Source organism: Protopterus annectens, chromosome 6.part0, assembly GCF_019279795.1.
Source record: "Protopterus annectens isolate FY-2018-M chromosome 6.part0, PAN1.0, whole genome shotgun sequence".
Classification (NCBI taxonomy): Eukaryota; Metazoa; Chordata; order Ceratodontiformes; family Protopteridae; genus Protopterus; species Protopterus annectens.
In genome coordinates, this window is record NC_056737.1 from 1,107,371,000 (window position 1) to 1,107,389,969 (window position 18,970).

Here is an 18,970-nt window from a genome sequence, read left to right on the forward strand (position 1 = left end):
GGTGACTTCAACTACCCCTCCATCAACTGGGAAAACTACTCATGCACTAATGCACTTGCCCAACGCTTCCTGGAATTCATCAATTCTAATGTTCTGGACCAGCTCATTCTTACCCCCACTAGAGGAAGCAACATCCTTGACCTGGTTATTACTAACATGGGCAAGCATTGCTCTACACCAAAAGTCAATTCCTCCCTGGTTAGAGCCGACCACAAACTAATCACCATGGAAATCCACATCTCACCCACACCCCCGCAAAGGTATCCACCATGAAAAACTTCTCCAAAGCTGACTGTGGACTCCTAAAAACAAAGGTGGCTAACTTCATGATACCCATGCCAATGGAAAATAGATGCATGACTGCTGAATCATACACCAATGCACTGTACGAACATGTATATAAATCCATGGAACTAGCCATACCCAACAGAACCAAGATGCTCCAAAGCTGACTGTGGACTCCTAAAAACAGAGGTGGCTAACTTCATGATACCCATGCCAATGGAAAATAGATGCATGACTGTTGAATCATACACCAATGCACTGTACGAACACGTATATAAATCCATGGAACTAGCCATACCCAAAAGAACCAAGATGCTCTCCTCCAAAAGAAAGGAAGCCAATCTGGTGGTCCCCTGACATTAATAAACTCTACAACAGAAGAAAGAAACTGTTGCAGAAAAAGCTGACATCCGAAGACTGGAACAATTCCCTTATCAGACTAAACAAAAAGTTGAGATCCCTCTTCAGACCTCCAAAGCCAGCTATGAAGGCAGAATTGTGGCAGACACTAAAAACAACCACAAAGCCTTCTATAGTTATATCAAGAATCTCCACAGCAATACCCAGATTTGCTCTGAGTTACTTCACAATGGTACCTCCTATACTGAGCCAACAGATATTGCCAACATACTGGCCGACAGATTAAATGCCAACCTTACCCCTCTCTCCCCCCTGAAGGAACAATCTCAATACTGGAAGAATGCCAGGCACCCAGCATTACTGAAGCACAGGTTAAAGCTGCACTGTCTAAGGCCAAGAATACAGCTTCCATGGGACCCAACAATATCCATGGCTGTGTTCTACATGAATTACAAAGTGAACTGGTACCACATGTGTGTGCCCTGTTCACTGACAGTCTCACCTCAGGCTTTGTCCCTACCGAATGGTGCACTGCTACAGTCATCCCTCTCCATAAAGGAAATTATTGCCCCATTAGCCTGATGAGTCTGATATGTAAGGCTATGGAGCGCATCATTATGGACCTAATTAACAAGAATATAGGGAATCCCCAAACTCTAGATCCCATGCAATGTTGTTTTGTGAAAGGCAGATCATGCCTGCTCAATCTGGTTGATTTCTTTGAGTCAGTCACCAGAGCTGTGGATGAAGGTAAGGCAGTTCCTACAGCTTACATTGATGTGGCCAAGGCCTTTGATACCATTCCTCACTCAGGAATTATTGATAAACTCACCAAACTAGGCATCAACCCCTATATCCTTAGGTGGGTTGCAAATTGGCTCATAGATAGAACCCACAGTGTGAAAGTAGCGGACACCAAGTCAGACTGCCGACCAGTCACGAATGGAGTCACATAGGGATCAGTCCTGGGCTCTCTCCTGTTTGGCATTTACTTCTCAGAAGTCAAGGCCAACACGGAGGGACTCTGGTTGACCAAGTTCGCAGATGACTGCAAGCTAGGAGCCATTATTAAATCCTGAAGTGATGCAGACATTCTACAGATAGGCCTCACTGAGACCAATGATAAGTGTCAAAACTATGGCCTTAAGCTTAATGCCAAAAAAAATGCATCATCATCTCCTATGGGAAAAACTCAGTTCCCACTAATTACCACATTGATGGGAGACCATTGAACACTGAAGGCGTTACAAGAGATCTGGGGACACAGGATGACAGCAACCTCTCCTTTGACCACCACATTGCCACTGTGGTCAGAATGTCCTTCTATGTGGCACATCTCATTACCAAAGGTTTTGCATCCAGGAAGAAAGAGGTCATCATTTCTCTCTACTCTTCCCTCATTAGACCAATCATAGAGTATAATGCCCCATTTGGCATGTACCTCATTAGACACCTGTAACAGCTGGAGAGGCCACAAAAGTACCTCACGAAGAGGATCCTAGGCCTTAAACACATGTCCTACATGGATAGACTCAAAAAACTCCAGCTATTCTCTGTCTCATATCATCTACTAATAGGCGATCTCTGCTTGACTTACAAAGCCATGTCTGACCCAGCTCTGTTAGAAATGCTACATCTAAAGAAATCCCAATCCCTCTGCACCACACACTCCAGAGACCTCAAACTCATTACCACAATCAACAGAACATGCTGGAGGGACAGGTTCATAACCCAGAGACTGTCCATGCTCTGGAATAGACTTCCCATACATGTCAAGCAGAGCACCTCACTGGCCCTCTTCAAGAGAGATCTTGATGAGTGGATGGGAAATAGAAAGTTCACCCGGGGATCACTCCAGTGGCTCTACTTGATAGAGGGACTGGGAACTAAAGTTGGGTGGCACAATGCCAGAGCACTTCTAAGGGCTAGGCTTGTAAAGGCTTCAGGACCATTAGCTTAGTACACACCTATGAAGTTGCTGAAAAACACTGGAAACATGAGTGACAAAGCATCATGGAAAATGATGAAGTCTTCATTACATTGGATCACCCATTACCAACAGTTAAAAAGATACATGCTAGAAAACCAGATATAGTGGTCCATGAAAAGAAGACAAAAGTAGCATTGATCATTGAAATCACCACATCCAGTGAATGCAGTGTCTTGCGTACAGAGAGATATAAAGTCATTAAATATCAGGATTTGCAGGCAGAAATGACGGCAATGTGGAAGAAAGATACCCAGACAGTTCCAATAGTAGTAGGAGCAGCGGGTCTTATAAAAAAAGAATCTACAGTTGTATTTACATAGGTTGCTAATACATGTAATTCCATACGAATTGTAGAAGGAGTAATTACTGGGCACATTGCAGGTGCTGCACAGAGCACTTCTGGCTGACATCAAAGACTGAAGCAATACTAATTTTATGAACTTTAATCAAACTTTGATGTAGAAATTGGGACCATTCCCGTCATGGTATTAGAAACCAAAAAGACCTGGAGAAATTAAAAAAATAAATAAATAATAGGTTTATAGGCAAGTACAAGGCTAGCTGCCCTTGTGAGCCATTTAAAACAAAGCCAGTTTCCCTTTTGCGCTCCAAATAACCTATCCCATTTGGCTATAGACTGACTTTACCCATCCCATTGTTAATAATTACATATTACCCCTAATAAGAATAACTGGGATCATACCATATATAATTTGAGAGGACAAAATGCATGGGATAAAGCATTTAGGAGCTGCTTCTGTCCATTAGTAGTACAGGGGGCAGTCCTGGGGTAACTTTTCTGTTTCCCATCCATAGATCCAAGCTGTGCTTAAAATGAACAGGAATGAACTTTGTTTTATGTGGATTGGGAGTCTGCTCCACAGCAGTGGTATCCTCTGTGAGAGATACCTGTCTCTCCAAACCATTCTGTTGATGTTGCAAAAGAAATTTAGATCCCTAGACGAAGTATGTCTGATGCCACTTGACTTGCTGATGTGCAGTAAATCCATCAGTAAATTTTTAGTGAATGCTTTGTATGCCAGACACAGGTCGCCTCTTAGCACTCTGTAGGATACCAAGTATAGTGACAGGACTTTGAGATGGTCCATGTAAACATGTTGTTTGGGCCTTGTATCCTTTAACTAAGGTATCTCTGTGGACGTTCCAGTTGTTGCATGTGTCTGGACAGATACATGCCAAAGGGAGATTATATTCAATGATTAGCCTAATGAGGGCTGAGTAAAGGGGACAATGACATCCTTAGATCTAGACACAATCCTTTTGTTTATAAGCTGTGCAATATAGAACTTTCTTAAAAACAGACACATGTTGGTCAAAAGTCAGGTCACTGACCACATAAGCTCCCAAATCCTGAACATCTGGGTCACCTATTAGGGGTGTATTGTCAATGTAGTAATTCCCTGGGGTAGATGACTTTCCAAAGGATACAATAATGCATTTTTTGGCATTTACTTTCAGTCCATGATTTTGGCATCAGTTATTTACTTGTGACAAACTTTCCTGCATGATGGCTAAGTCATTTGGGCATTCAATGACTGCTCCTAGCTTGCTGTCATCTGTAAACTTAGTCAGCCAGAACCCTTTGGTATTAGCTTTTATTTCAGAAAAGTAGATGCCAATCAGAAGAGGTTCCAGTTCAGATACCTGGGGACTCCACCAGTGACTGGTCTCATCGTGGAAGTAACTTCCCTTATTTTGATTATCTGTATTCTAACAAACTAATTAAACATGCTATTTAAATTAATTAGTGTTACTAATTAAATTACATGCTAATTAATTAATTAGTACTAATTAAACTTGTTGTTTCTTACTTTTTTGGTGATTGATGCTTGGAACTACTTTGCAGCACTGGCCGTACGCTACTTGCAAAGAAACTCTCCAGGTCCTCATTAGCCTTGTGTACTTTCATATTGCCAGCTTCCTTCATTTTATGCTGGAGTTCACGGTGATACAACATTCCCAGTTCCAATAATCGCTGGCGGTGTATGCTCTTCAGGTCCTGAAGCTTCTCCAACAGGTTCTGACTGAGGAATACTTCAGGTTCCTGAAGAAAGGAATCTTGAAAATCCCCAGTACTACTAAATTCCATCTTGCCACCAGCTGCAGGCTTTTCATTAATGTCTTTTGGAGTCATAACCTGAAAATAGAAGAAATATATAATAAAGGCGTAAAAATGAAACACACAAAAATGTAATATTCATAATTTTATGCGGTCATTTAGTCACTGTCATACACTAGATGGTATCTCAAAAGTAGTTCTTTTATTTTTTCTCAATAAACATCTATTAAATTATCACATATGACAGGCAATCTTACATGTATATAAATGAAAAACAAACAAAATGACACCACTTTCATTGCAAACATTATTCTTGCAGTTTTAGGACAGGGTTGCAGCCCCACATTTTATCAAACTTCTACCACCAGTTTAACTTACTACTCTTTTTGTGACACACTGAATTTAAACAGTGTTGTTTTGGGGTACCACAAAAATTCTACATGCTGAGCTTTTAGAATACTGGCGGTGTAAGTTTCAATTACCCTGCAGCCAAAATGTTCAATACCAGATCCTTACTTCTCAAGCAAAGTGCATCTAAAGAAAACATGAAGTAACCTTACTGATTTTCGTATTACATGTTTATGGCTCTCGTAGCAAACTAGGTGAAAATTTACTGCAGGGTTACGTAAGTAGCTTGGTATCCACCAAGGCTGACCACTGTCCATTCTCCTAGTCATCTTGTCTATTGCATTACTGGTGCAAAGTATAAAGCAATGAAGAGTACACTGTCTCAACAGATCTGCTCTACCGAAGTCAGCATCAACTCGGACAATAAAACCACAGCTGATGCAAACACCTGAAACAATCCATGCAAGTTCACAAAGAGGTAGACAGCATTATAAGAATGCTGGGATGTACAGCCAGCAATTTACATCTAACAGATGATGTCATTACCAATGTGCAGACCTCTAGGTACATAGGCACTTATGAAGCTATTGATCTGTGAAGATCTGAAGAACCCTTGCCTTACATTCCCATGGTAGTTTTTAATCCTTATATTTTGTATACAAATAACTCAGAGATGGACTGAATATAGACATGTTGGTTCATTTACATGTTTCCTCTATCTATAAGGGGCGGAGGTGCTAAACCGGGGAGGGGGTTGAATTTGATGTTACCCATCAACTTGTCTAAATTACGTTTCAATAGAGTTTAAATACTTTGCCTTAAGTGGAGTGGAACGCAGTTCCACAGAAGCAGTACGGTCTGTGATGCATACATATTCCTCCAACATGTTCTATTTATTTTGCAAAAGAGATTGAGATCCCTTGATTGGGTGTTTATGATACCATTGGACTTGCAAATGTGTAACAGGTGTGACAGAACAGGATCTGCTGAAGCTCTATGCATTAGACAGAGGTCACGTCTTAGTAGCCTGTGTGCTGTTAGGAATAGGGACAAGGCTTTGAGATGGTCTGTATAGTCTTTATGATTTAAGCCCTTGCTTTTCTTTTTTTTTTGATTGGACAGGTACATGCTAAAAATGCCAAGTACAGCGGAACAATTCTATCTCTGGACTGGAAACAACACCTTTACACATAAGGTCTACAATGAAAAAGGACTTCCTTATAACATGTTGTATTTACCAGGCTGTGGAGTGGTGATTCATCACTGGGACAAAGCAGAAATTCCCCAAGACTCCAAGAGCAGAATAAGTTATTTCTTACATTTATTTCATTGAATTGCACTTCTTAACACTTATAATTGTGTTATACAGCTAATCTACTACATTTTGCACTGTTATAAGGCTTTTTTGTACTGTTTCACTGCATTTGTGTACTGTTTTATACTGTTTTAACTATATTTTTTTATTTCTAGATAGTGTTTCATTACTGTAATTGCACTGTAATTGCATTTTTACTGAATTACTTAACTGTAAACTGCTTTTTCATACTGAGAGTTGTATTTTCTGTTTGTGAGTGCTCTATCTGTGCTTTTCTGTGCAAGTCCTAGTCAGGTAGCATAGTCTGGATAGAGGCCTGCTGATATTATCCAGGCCTGGTTGCTTTGTTTGTTGAGTTTCCTGTGTTTCTGGCAGCCATCTTCTGCTGATAGAGAACACAGAGCTAACTGGAGGTGGGGCACCGACTACAACCCTGATGTGTGATACATAACAACAAGTACCATTTTTTTTGCATGTTTTTACTAGTTATTGCTTATTCTAGATATTTATAGCACTTTTTATTGGCTGCTGCATACTTTTTACTGTATTTTATTGCTAAAAATTAATCTGCATGGTTGTACTAAAATTGTCTGCCTTAAAGGCCAGATAAATAAGGTTTTTACTGTCACACTGTTTGTAAATATTTTCTAGCTAGTTTCACTGTGTGTAAGGTATTAACTGGAAATTTTCTCCATTTGTTAAACATCTGTTTGTTCTGATTTCCTGCCAAGGAGTGTATCATATAACTGATTTGTTGGCAGTTAAAAGCATTCTCTAGAGTCTCCTTGCTCCTTTATCTGTTTAAAACTTTCATTTAGTGGCTCACTGCTGTTTTTCTGCTGTGATAAACATTTCTGTAATGTTTTCTGCCTAAAATAGTGTCGCTAGTAGCTGTAATAGTTTCCCACCGTTTCCTCCCTGTTGATGTCTTGTTCTTATACTTGCTGGCTTTGCAGTTGCCCGCCCCTACTGTAAATTGGATCTGGGACACTCCTCCCAGTCTAGTGTCATTACCTCATTCTACCTAATACAGAGAGAACATTTGAGAAGGCCGACCCACTTAGGTTCTTAACCTTGAACTATATTGTTCCTCCTTTCTCCCTTTCCAGTCTACTAAAACTTTGCCAGAATCTCCTTGTGTTCTGATTGAGTGTGCTTCTCAGCTGATAATTATATTTTTGGCACTTTTTAAATGTTCAGAGTTGAATAAAACAATAACTGAATTCAGTTCAGCATACAGTTCGAATATATTGCATTTATTTAAACTGTATTTGCGTTAATATTGCTACACACTCAAGTGTGCTAGCTTGCACTGCACTTAAATTGTTTTTAGGGCTGTTTTAGTTGCTTTTCTGTAAAAAAAAAAATTATAAGCTTGTTTTCTGCCTTTCCTGTAACTAGTCTAGTCCAGATACATATTTGCTGTATCCAGGACTGTTTGTAAGCTTCTGAGCCCCCCAAGTCTTTCTGTGTTGGAGGGAAGCCTTCTAGCTTATCAGTGGGAGTGGTAAGCACTAGGTAAGCCTATCTACCAAAAGAGGAGTGGTTTCTGGCCCAGAAATTGTAGTTTATTGGCCATTTGGGCAGTTTTTCCATCTCTTTCAACTTTCTGGTTTAAAAGCCCGTGTTTGCACTTTTCTCACCTTTCTTGTAACTAGTCTAGTCCAGATACAGATTTGCTGTATGCAGGACTGTATGCAGGCTTTTGAGCCCTCCAAGCCTTCCTGTGTTAGAGGGAAGCCTTATAGCTTATCAGTGGGAGTGGTAAGCACTAGGTAGCTTATCTACCACAAGAGAAGTGGTTTCTGGCCCAGAAATTATAGTTTATTGGCTGTTTGGGCAGTTTTTATATCTCTTTCAACTTTCTGGTTTAAAGGCCTGCATTTGTGCTCGTTTCCCACCTTTCCTGTAACTAGTCTAGATATGCTGTATCCAGGACTGTTTGTAAGCTTCTGAGCAGTGCCAAAGTCTGCTCTACAATTTTCCCTTAAATCTGCTAGTTCTCTCCTCTCCTGCACTTTTACTAGCTTATTATTCTAGACTTCTTATAGCAATTATTGTAGCACACAAAAGTGCTACCAGCACTAAACATTCTACAAGGAAACAGCTCCAGTGCTTATTATTAATGCCCACCCCTCCAGGCATGTCTAAAGGTCAGTTCCCTGTACTTTCTCCCATTCTCCTGGTGAACTTGGGCATCCTGAGGCAATGTAGCATTATGTACACTGACAACCCATCTCCCAAAATACAGACTTGCGAGGGATGCACTTATATATCCAAATTGGAGGCCACGCACTCTCCAGCCAAGGCTGGAATAGCTGGTCAAGAGGAGAAGGTCAACACTTGCACCACACCACATGAAACACACAGCCCTCCAGAACACACACCAGCACTGCCTTCACATAAAAAAACAAACCATACACCCACCTTCACGGAGGCTCTCAATAAAAATCTACCCAAACAGCAGAGACTTCCAAGGCAGAAACTCACTCGATCATCACAACACAACACTAATCACGAGACACATAATGCTCCTAAACAGTGTGCCACTCAACCAAATCCCCTAAGGAAAAACAGCATGCCCAACACACTAGTCATAGGTGACTCAATAGTGAGGCATACTGATGTCCTACTCATTAGGTTGAATAAGGAGAAAATAACAGTCAGCTGCCTGTCAGGTGTCAGGATCCGCCACATGCACTCAGGTCCCTCAACAACAGGTACAAATATGACTCTGTGATTGTACATGTGGGTGTGAATGACCTGAGACGTATCTCCCTGGACTACATGAAAAGAGACATGGAGGAGCTCTTGTATTATGTTGCCCACTCGGGTATGACCCTAGCCCTGAGTAGCATCCTACCATCACTGAGAACGATACCACAGTACAAGCACAAAATTATTGATTTCAACAAATGGCTAAGTTTCTGGTTCCAGTATCTGTCTGCCTGGGATGACATGATTGACAGACCTCAATGCTTTGCCAGAGATGGCCTGCACCTGTCACCCATGGGCTTCCAGATACTGGCCAAGGCTCTTGCCACCCCTATAGTGCCTTTTTTAGGTGGTGTCCCAAAGACCAAATTACCACCATAACAGCTACAAACAAATGTAATCTGAGGGTCATGCTGCTCAATGGTAGAAGTCTAAATCTTAAAATGCACTTGCTCAAAGCACTCCTTAAAATGGAGAACATCAACATTTGTGCTGTAACAGAGACCTGGTTCAAGGCAGCAGAAAGCACCACTGCACTACCAGGCTATAACTAATTCCACACCTTTTGGCCCCAGAACTTGGACTGAAGCACCAAAGGCAGTGGTGCTACCATATTCATAAAGGATGTGCAAACCTCCAGACTGGTAGCCCAACATAACGCATCAAGAGATACTTCAGCAGCTAACATTGGGTAAGACAATGATTCAGGTTGTAGCCTGCTACAGGTCCCCAACCATGTCACAAGACGCACACTCCACATTCCTAAGCACCCTGGTGAATATTAGGGTCCAACCTAACACTCTCCTACTGGGCGACTTCAACTACCCCTCCATTAACTGTGAAAACTACTCATGTATCAATACACTTGCCCAACGTTTCCTGGAATTCATTAATTCCAATGCCCTGGACCAGCTCTTTCTTACCCCCACTAGAAGCAGCAACATCCTTGAACTGGTCATTACTAACATGGCCGACCGCTCTACACCAATTGTCAACTCCTCCCTGGTTAGATCCGACCACAAACTAATCACCTTGGAAATCCACATCCCCCTCGCAAAGGTAACCACCAAGAAAAACTTCTCCAAAGCTAACTTTAGGCTCCTAAAAACAGAGGTGACTAACTTCATTACACCCATGCAAATGGAGAATAGTTGCACGACTGCTGAATCATACACCAATGCACTGTACGAACATGTACACAAATGCATGGATCTCACCATACCCAATAGAAGCAAGATGCTCTCCTCCAAAAAAAGGAAGCCAATCTCGTGGTTTCCTGCCATAAACAAACACTACAACAGAAGGAGGAAACTGATGCGGAATAAGGTGAAGTCCCAAGACTGGTAAAACTCCCTTATCAGCCTCAACAAAAAGTTGAGATCACTCATCAAATCCTCTAAAGCTAGCTATGAAAACAGAATTGCAGCAGATAGTAAAGACAACCACAAGGCCTTCTATAGTTATGTAAAGAATCTCCAGAGCAATACCCAGATTTGCTCTGAGCTACTGCACAATGATACCTCCTATACCAAGGTAACAGATATTTGCCAATATACTGGCCGACAGATTCAGTCCAACTTTAGCCCTCTCCCCACAAAGGACCAATCACAATACCAGTAGATTGCTAGGCACCCAGTATTACTGTTGCACAGGTTAAAACAGCACTGTCCAAGGCCAAGAATACAGCTTCTATGGGACCTAACAATATTCCTGGCTGTGTTCTACATGAATTACAAGCGAACTGGCAACTCACCTATGTGCCCTGTTCAATCACAGCCTCACCTCAGGCTTTGTCCCTACCAAATGGTGCACTGCTGCAGTCATCCCTTGCCACAAAGGAGGAGCTACTACAGACTGTGGGAACTATCACCCCGATCAATTTCAACAATTGGCTTAAGTACTGGTGTCATTCAAAGGGGAACCAATGCCTGTCAGCTTGGGATGATATGCTCGACAAGCCACGATGCTTCGCTAGGGACGGCTTGCACCCGTCACCCCTGGGCTTTCGGATATTGGCAAAGGCTCTTGCTATCCCCATAGTACCTTTTTTAGGCAAGGCTCAAAAGACAAACCCACCTCCATAGGTATCACAAGGGATAAGAAACTAAGAGTAATGCTACTCAATGCCAGAAGTCTAAACCTCAAGATGCACGCACCCGAAACTCTCCTTAGCATGGAGAACATCGATATCTGTGCAGTAACAGAAACCTGGTTCAGGGCCCCCAAGAGCACCCCAGCACTACCAGGTTATACCTCATACCATGCTTTTCGGCCCCAAAACTTGGACGAACCACAAAAGGAGGGGAGTATCGATATTCATCAAAGATACCCACACCTCCAGGTTGGTGGCAAAGCACGAAGCATCAGAGACTATCCATGTGCAACTAACAGTGGGTAAAACTGCCTTCCAGTTTATAGCCTGCTACAGACCACCCTCCCAAACCCAGGAACCCCACTCGGCCTTCCTGAGAACACTGGAAAATATGAAGGTCTCTCCAAACACCATTATATTGGGTGACTTCAACTACCCAAACATAGACTGGGAGCATTACTCTAGCTCCAACACCCTAGCCCAAAGGTTCCTAGAATTTATAAACTCAAATGCTATGGAACAACTTGTTACCACTCCCACAAGAGGGAAAACATACTGGACCTGATCATCACCAACATGGGGACTCTATGCTCCAGACCAGAAGTGTATCCCTCACTGGTAAGATCAGACCATAAACTAATCTCACTGGATATTCACATCCCGACCCCACCCCTGCCCAGAAAACCGCAGTGAAAAACTTCTCTAAAGCAAATTTCAAACTCCTCAAAACCGAGGTGGAATCCTTCAAAGCCCCCGGGCCTGTGGAAAATACGGCCCAGACCGCAGAATCCTTTATAAATGCATTCTATGAACACCTTCAGGAATGCATGGATCATGCGATCCCAAATAAAACCAAGACCCAATCCTCCAAAGGCAGACGTCCTGTCTGCTGGACCCCAACCATAAACAAACTATACAATAGAAGGAGGAAGCTACTAAATGATAGAGCAAAATCCCAAAAGGGAAGGCATCACTGATCAGTATTAGCAAAAACTACGGGCACTCACAAAATTGTCTAAGGCCAGCTTGAGAGAAAAATTGCACAGGACACTAAGGATAATCACAAGGCTTTCTTTAGTTATGTTAGGAACCTGGGTGGTAATTCCCAGATATGCTCAGAATTAGTCCAAAATGACAAAAAATACACCAAACCCACAGACATTGCCAACATCCTAGCTGACGGGTTCAGCGCAAACTTCTCCCCCCCCTCCCCACCAAAAGGGCAAATATCTATCCCAGCAGAGTGCTGCCCCCCTGACATCTCAGATGCTCAGGTAAGAGCTGCCCTCTCCAAAGGCGGACAAAAAACACAACATCAATGGGACCAGACGGTGTCCCGTGCTGCATCCTACATGGACTCTAAGAAGAGCTAAACCCAAACATAAAACTACTGTTCAATCTCAGCCTTACTACAGGATATGTGCCCAAAGAGTGGCGTACAGCAGCAGTGGTCCCTCTCCATAAAGGTGGTGCCTCAACGGATCCTGGAAACTATCGCCCCATAAGCCTGACTAGCTTGGTCTGCAAAGCTATGGAAAGGATCATCATGGACCTCATAAATAAAGATATTGGGGACCTACAGACACTGGATCCTACCCAGTTCGGCTTTGTTAAGGGCAGATCCTGCCTCTTAAACCTGGTTGATTTCTTTGAAACAGTCACCAAGGCCATTGACGAGGGGAAGGTGGTCCACACAGCCTACCTGGACCTCAAAAGCCTTCGATACAATACCCCACTCGGGCATTATAGATAAGCTCACCAGCTTAAATATAAACCCCTATGTCACTAGATGGATTGCAAACTGGCTCAAGGACAGAACCCACATGGTTAGAATTGCTGGCACCATGTCAGACTCCAAACCAGTTACAAGTGGTGTCCCACAAGGCTCAGTCCTGGGACCTCTCTTGTTCGGTATATATTTCTCGGAGGTACAGGCCAACACGGAAGGACTGTGGCTGACCAAGTTCGCAGATGACTGCAAACTGGGCGCCATAATCGACTCTCCAGCCGACACAAGCATCCTCCAAAAGGGCCTCATAGAAACAGACAACTGATGCCAGAGCCATGGCCTCAAGCTAAATGCCAAAAAGTGTATAGTCATCCCCTTTGGCAAAAACAAAGTGCCCACAAATTACCACATAGGTGGTAATCCATTAAGTACAGAAGAAGTAATTAGGGACCCAAGTTGATAGCAATCTCTCATTTGACAACCACGTGGCCAAAGTGGTTAGAAAAACATTTTATATAGCCCACCTAATCATGAAGGGATTCATATCTAGATCAGGGGAGGTCATCGTGCCTCTTTACTCATCCCTCATCAGGCCCATAATTGAGTTACAATGCCCCTTTTGGGATGTACCTTACCAGACACCTGCAGCAATTGGAAAGACCCCAAGAGTACCTCACCAAGAGGATCAAAGGGCTCAAACAGATGCCATATGCTGCCCGGTTAAAGAATCTCCAGCTCTACTCAGTGGCATACCGCCTGTTCAGAGGCGATCTGTGCCTGACGTATAAAGCCATGTCCAACCCGGAATTAATGGACATGCTGCACCTCAGAAAATCCAAATCCCATCGAGCTACGCTCGAGAGACTTGAACCTCAGCACTGAAATAAATAGGACATGCTGGAGGGACAGATTCATAACCCAGAGGCTCCCTTCACTCTGGAATAAAATCCCAGTCCAGGTTAGGCAGAGTCCCTCATTGACTCTCTTCAAGAGGAATCTTGATGAGTGGATGGGAGATTGTAGGTTTACCCTGGGTATCACTTCTGTGTCACTGTTAGACAGAGGCACAGTATACTAACCTCGAAAAAGGGCATAGCAAAATAAATTTAAAACGGGTGGCGAAAGCCAAACACATTCTGGCTAGACTTATAAATGCCCTAAGGCAGATAGCCTAGTATGAACCTATGAACCTATTAGCCTGATGAGTCTGATATGCAAAGCTATGGAATGCATCATCATGGACCTAATAAACAAGGATGTAGGGAATCTCCAAACTCTGCATTCCACACAGTTTGGTTTTGTAAAGGACAGATCATGCCTGCTCAACCTGGTCGACGTCTTCGAGTCAGTCACCAGAGCTGTGGATGAAGGCAAGGTAGTTCACACAGCCTACATTGATCTGGCCAAGGCCTTTGATACCATTCCCCACTCAGGAATCATAGAAAAACTCACTAAGCTAGGCATCAACTCCTAGATCACTAGGTGAGTTGCAAACTGGCTCACAGATGGAGTCAGCTACTTTCACAGTGTGGGTTCTAAGTCAGACTACCGACTAGTCACAAGTGGAGTCCCATAGGGTATGGTCTGGGTCCTCTCCTGTTTGGTATCTACTTCTCTGAAGTAGGCCAACATGAAGGGACTCTGGCTGGCAAAATTTGCAGACAATTGCACGTTGGGAGCTATTATTAACTCCCCAAGTGATGTTGAGATCCTACAGAAAGGCCTCACTGAAACCAACAACTGGTGTCAGAACCATGGCCTTAAGCTCAAATGTCAAAAAAATGTGTCGTCATCCTCTTTTGGAAAAACCCGGTTCCCATGAATTACCACATCATTGATAGTCCACTGAGCACAGAAGGCATTACAGGAGATCTAGGAACACAGGCTGACAGCAACCTCTCTTTTGACCACCACACTGCTACTGTGGTGAGAAAGTCCTTCTATGTGGCACATCTCATTACTAAGGGTTTTGCATCCATGAAGAAAGTAGTCATTGTCTCCCTCTACTCTTCCCTCATTAGGCCAATCATTGAGTACAATGCCCCATTTGGCATGTACCTCACTAGACACCTGCAACAACTGGAGAGGCCACAAAAGTACCTCACAAAAAGGATCTTAGGCCTTAAATACTTGTCCTATATGGACAGACTCAAAAATCTCCAACTATTCTGTCTCATATTGCCTACTTAGAGGCGATCTCTGCTTGACTTACAAAGCCATGTCTGACCCAGCTCTGTTAGAAATGCTACAGCTAAAGAAATCCCAATCCCTCTGCATCACACACTCCAGAGACTTCAACCTCATTACCACAATCAACAGAACATACTGGAGGGACAGGTTCATAACCCAGAGACTGCCCATGCTATGGAATAGACTTTCCATACATGTCAAGCAGAGCACCTCACTGGCCCTCTTCAAAAGAAATCTTGATGAGTGGATGGGAAATAGAAAATTCACCCTGGGAATCACTCCAGTGGCTCTTCTCAATAAAGGCACTGGGAATTAAGGTCGGGTGGCACGATGCCAGGGTAATCCTATGGGCTAGGCTTGTAAAGGCTCCAGGGCCATTAGCCTAGTACACACCTATGAACCTATGAACAATGATCAAAGGGCAGTTCACTGTCATCATATTTCCCCAGATCCATAACTATAGGATAATTTTCAAGACAGTCATGCTTTCTGATTATACATTTATATACTTCTTGGCATTTAGTCTTAGTCCATGGTTTTGACACCAACTACTTGTTTGGGAAAGGTCCTTTTGGAAGATCCTGTGTCCTCACCTTGGCAGTCTCTAATGAGACCAATAATCAAAAATGGGAGTCCACTTCTGTCTGCAAACCTAAGGGGTCCATCCACTGACTGCAGGGCACACATCAATAATAATAATAAGAAGAATATGACAACGACAGGGTATTTACGAGTAATTAGAGGGATTCTCTGAAGCAACCTGTACCAAAGGCATACTTCAGTAAGCAGATTAAAAAAAGTGAAAACATGCAAGTGACAATATAAATGAAAGCTGCAAGGTTAGATAACATTTCCAAACATTTTGCAGACTTCATAATGTCTGAATATTTGTACTTCACTCATGTACAAGATTCATATAAATATAACAGGCCACATATTACCAACTAGTAAGTGAATATACAACACGTACAATCTAACGTACAAGTTAACAAATGACATATTATTTGCCTAGTACTTACACTACTGCAAAAGGTAAAGTATTACAAACAATAGAGGATATACAGTACCTATAATCTACAAGTAAAATAACTGACAGAAAATAAGAAATGTCTCAGTTTCTCAGAGAAAAGTACAGTTGTGTAAGTAGACTTCTTATTCCCACAGCCACCACTGTTTTGCCCTTATGGCTTTGAATTGCCTCGTATTGCCTCACTGCTTAGATTACATACAGCTTATTTCCATCCCCACACACACACATACATTATACACAAAGCTGACGACTGCCCTGATTTTGCTCCTGTTCTCCATTCCTATCACTATAATAGACTACTTCGATCAAATGAGCATTCAGCATATACAAACCCAAAACAAAGACTGAGAAGATCACACAGAAAAAACAATCAGTAAAAACTAAATGAAAATTCCAGCCAAGCTAGAACTTCCACTGAGTAACCTCTCAAACCTCTTATATCAGAGGCACATGGCATATGTACTGAAACATCGGTCCACTTCCCATAAGAATGTGGCTCCAGTGAGACATTCTGGTGCATGTTTACAAGCCTACTGAAGGATACTACAAGTTTGAACCTTCTATCCTACACTAAACCTTGAACATACCTACCTGGTGAAAAGACTCCCTGCAGACCAAATCCATTCAAGTCTACTATAGCATAAAGACTTGCCGTCCAGCTTAATGAACCCTGTTCACTAGGAGGCAAGAAAGTATGTGTTAAAAGTGGTATTATTTAAACACTTGCTTAATATCTAATGTACGTACTATATGCTACCTTAGCCAGGATACCCAGCAGCCATTCTCTGCCCTCTCTATCCCCTAGCATTTAGATCCTTTATCACTTCTGTGCTGTCTCCTGAAACTATTCTTTAAGAGCCTTCCCTAAACCTGATATATCTCTCTGCTCACTTGCCTCTGTTGTTATTACTCTAACTGACCACTAGATGGCATTCTAAACTAGGACAGTATGTAACTCTTCCATTCTTCCCTGATCTCCATAGCTTTTTAATGTTTCTGTCCTAGGCTTGTGAACTGTCTTTCTGCCCTATCTCTACCTGCTACTCACTGCTTACTTTGCTTTGCTACTACTTACCTTCACGACCAATATTACCTATCCCCCTTGACCTACCCTGTCTCAACTAAGGAACTCAGTAATCAACTGCTTACTGTTAGTTTTTGGCTGACTGGCTCACTTACCTGTCTGAACCTGCTCCGTTCGCCCTACGGGCTCACTCAGCTCCCCTACCCTGCCCCCAATTCCCACCCGCCCCAGCACATCTACATTTATACCTAACAAACTCCTCCTACCAAACCTACTATCCAATCACAGTCCTCTTCCAATTACCCCTCCCCTATTCTCTAATCAGAGAACACTCCACCTCTCTTTCCCCTCCCACTACTACTCCTCCCAGTACAATTTTCCTATACCCCTATATACTCATTCTTCCATTATCCTTGCCTACAACATCTAATTCTCTCCATTCACTTCTAGACCTTCCCTTCTCAACTAGCATTCCAGATTCTTCTTCTTCTCTTCACTGTACATTACCCTACCCTATCCTAACATGCCCTACTGACTCCCCTTAACTATTCAACTCCCTAGCTCCCTTCTCATCTTACTAATACCTCTGTATCTTGCTACTTCTTACTCCCATAATGCTCCTCCATTCCTCCCTCCTACTCAAACTATCCCTAACCCCCAACCACAACCTCTCCAACTCCCTCACTTTCACTCCATATCCTCCTCCCTTATTCCACCCAACCTATTGCATCTTTTTCATCCCAAACTATTCTATACCTCAACTAAAACTCTCTCTCTGAAACTTCTGCTAAACCCTAACAAATACCTACTATACAAACCTTACAGACCAAAACATATCTCCTACAATGTCCTAGCCTTATCTGGAGACATTCATCCTAACCCTGGCCCTTGCCTCAGCACAAACTACTCCATCCCTCCACCCTCTTCCTCACCTACAACAAATAACACTCCCCACCCTTTCCCTTCTCCTCCCACCTCCCCCCTTAGCACTCTGAAGATCTTCACTATCAATACCCAGAGCCTTAACAACAAATGTCACCATGTACAAGCCTGGATTAATCACAACCAACCCGACATCCTAGCCATCTCTGAAACTTGGCTAAAACCCCATATCACTGACTCTGAAATATTACCTCCTGGTTACCATATCCTCAGAGGTGACTGTTTAAACAAAAAAGGCAGGGGCTCTGCTCTAATTTGCTCCAAATCTTCTCTCTCTAATTCCTCTTCAAATCCCTAGCCCTAATTTCAAAAATTTCCGAAATCACAGCAAGCCTTCTCCGATTAAATAAACATAAAAAATATCTGCTTCATTTCCTTATACATCTCCCCAGGTAACAATATCTCCACCCTTGAAGATATTCTATACTGGGCCTCAACTCAAATAAAATATGAAACCTATATTCTAGGCGGTGTCAATATCGACTGGAATAAAATTAACACATCATCTCCCTCACTTTCCATTAACCTTCTAAACTTCACACAAGTAATCTCTTCAACTACTCGCCCCAACAAAAATCCCCCCCCAGGGTCCATCTTAGATTGGATTCTAGTCTCCCATCCAAACAAAATCACTCTCTATGGCACTATCCCTGACACCTTCAGTGACCATCTCCCTGCCTTCATCCATCGATCAAGTAGCTCTATCCAACACCAACACCTCTACATTCAAACTCGTAACTTCAGCAACTTCAACCCTTTAATTTTTTTCTAACATCTTTAAACAAATTAATTGGCAACCTCTAGATACCCTCCCACTCGACAATGCTGTTGAGCATTTTAACTCCATCTTCCTAGATACTCTTAACTCCC

At 42.6% G+C, this 18,970-nt stretch overlaps 1 protein-coding gene across 1 annotated transcript in view; it reads right to left on the reverse strand.

Moving 5' to 3' along the window:
* FAM161B (FAM161 centrosomal protein B) overlaps positions 1-18,970 on the reverse strand; it is a 479,347-nt gene that overhangs the window by 416,240 nt on the left and 44,137 nt on the right. The window contains exon 2 of the mRNA XM_044074719.1: positions 4,468-4,793. Coding sequence (XP_043930654.1) covers positions 4,468-4,790 — 323 coding nt within the window. The 5' untranslated portion in view covers positions 4,791-4,793. The remainder of the gene's footprint in view (positions 1-4,467; positions 4,794-18,970) is intronic.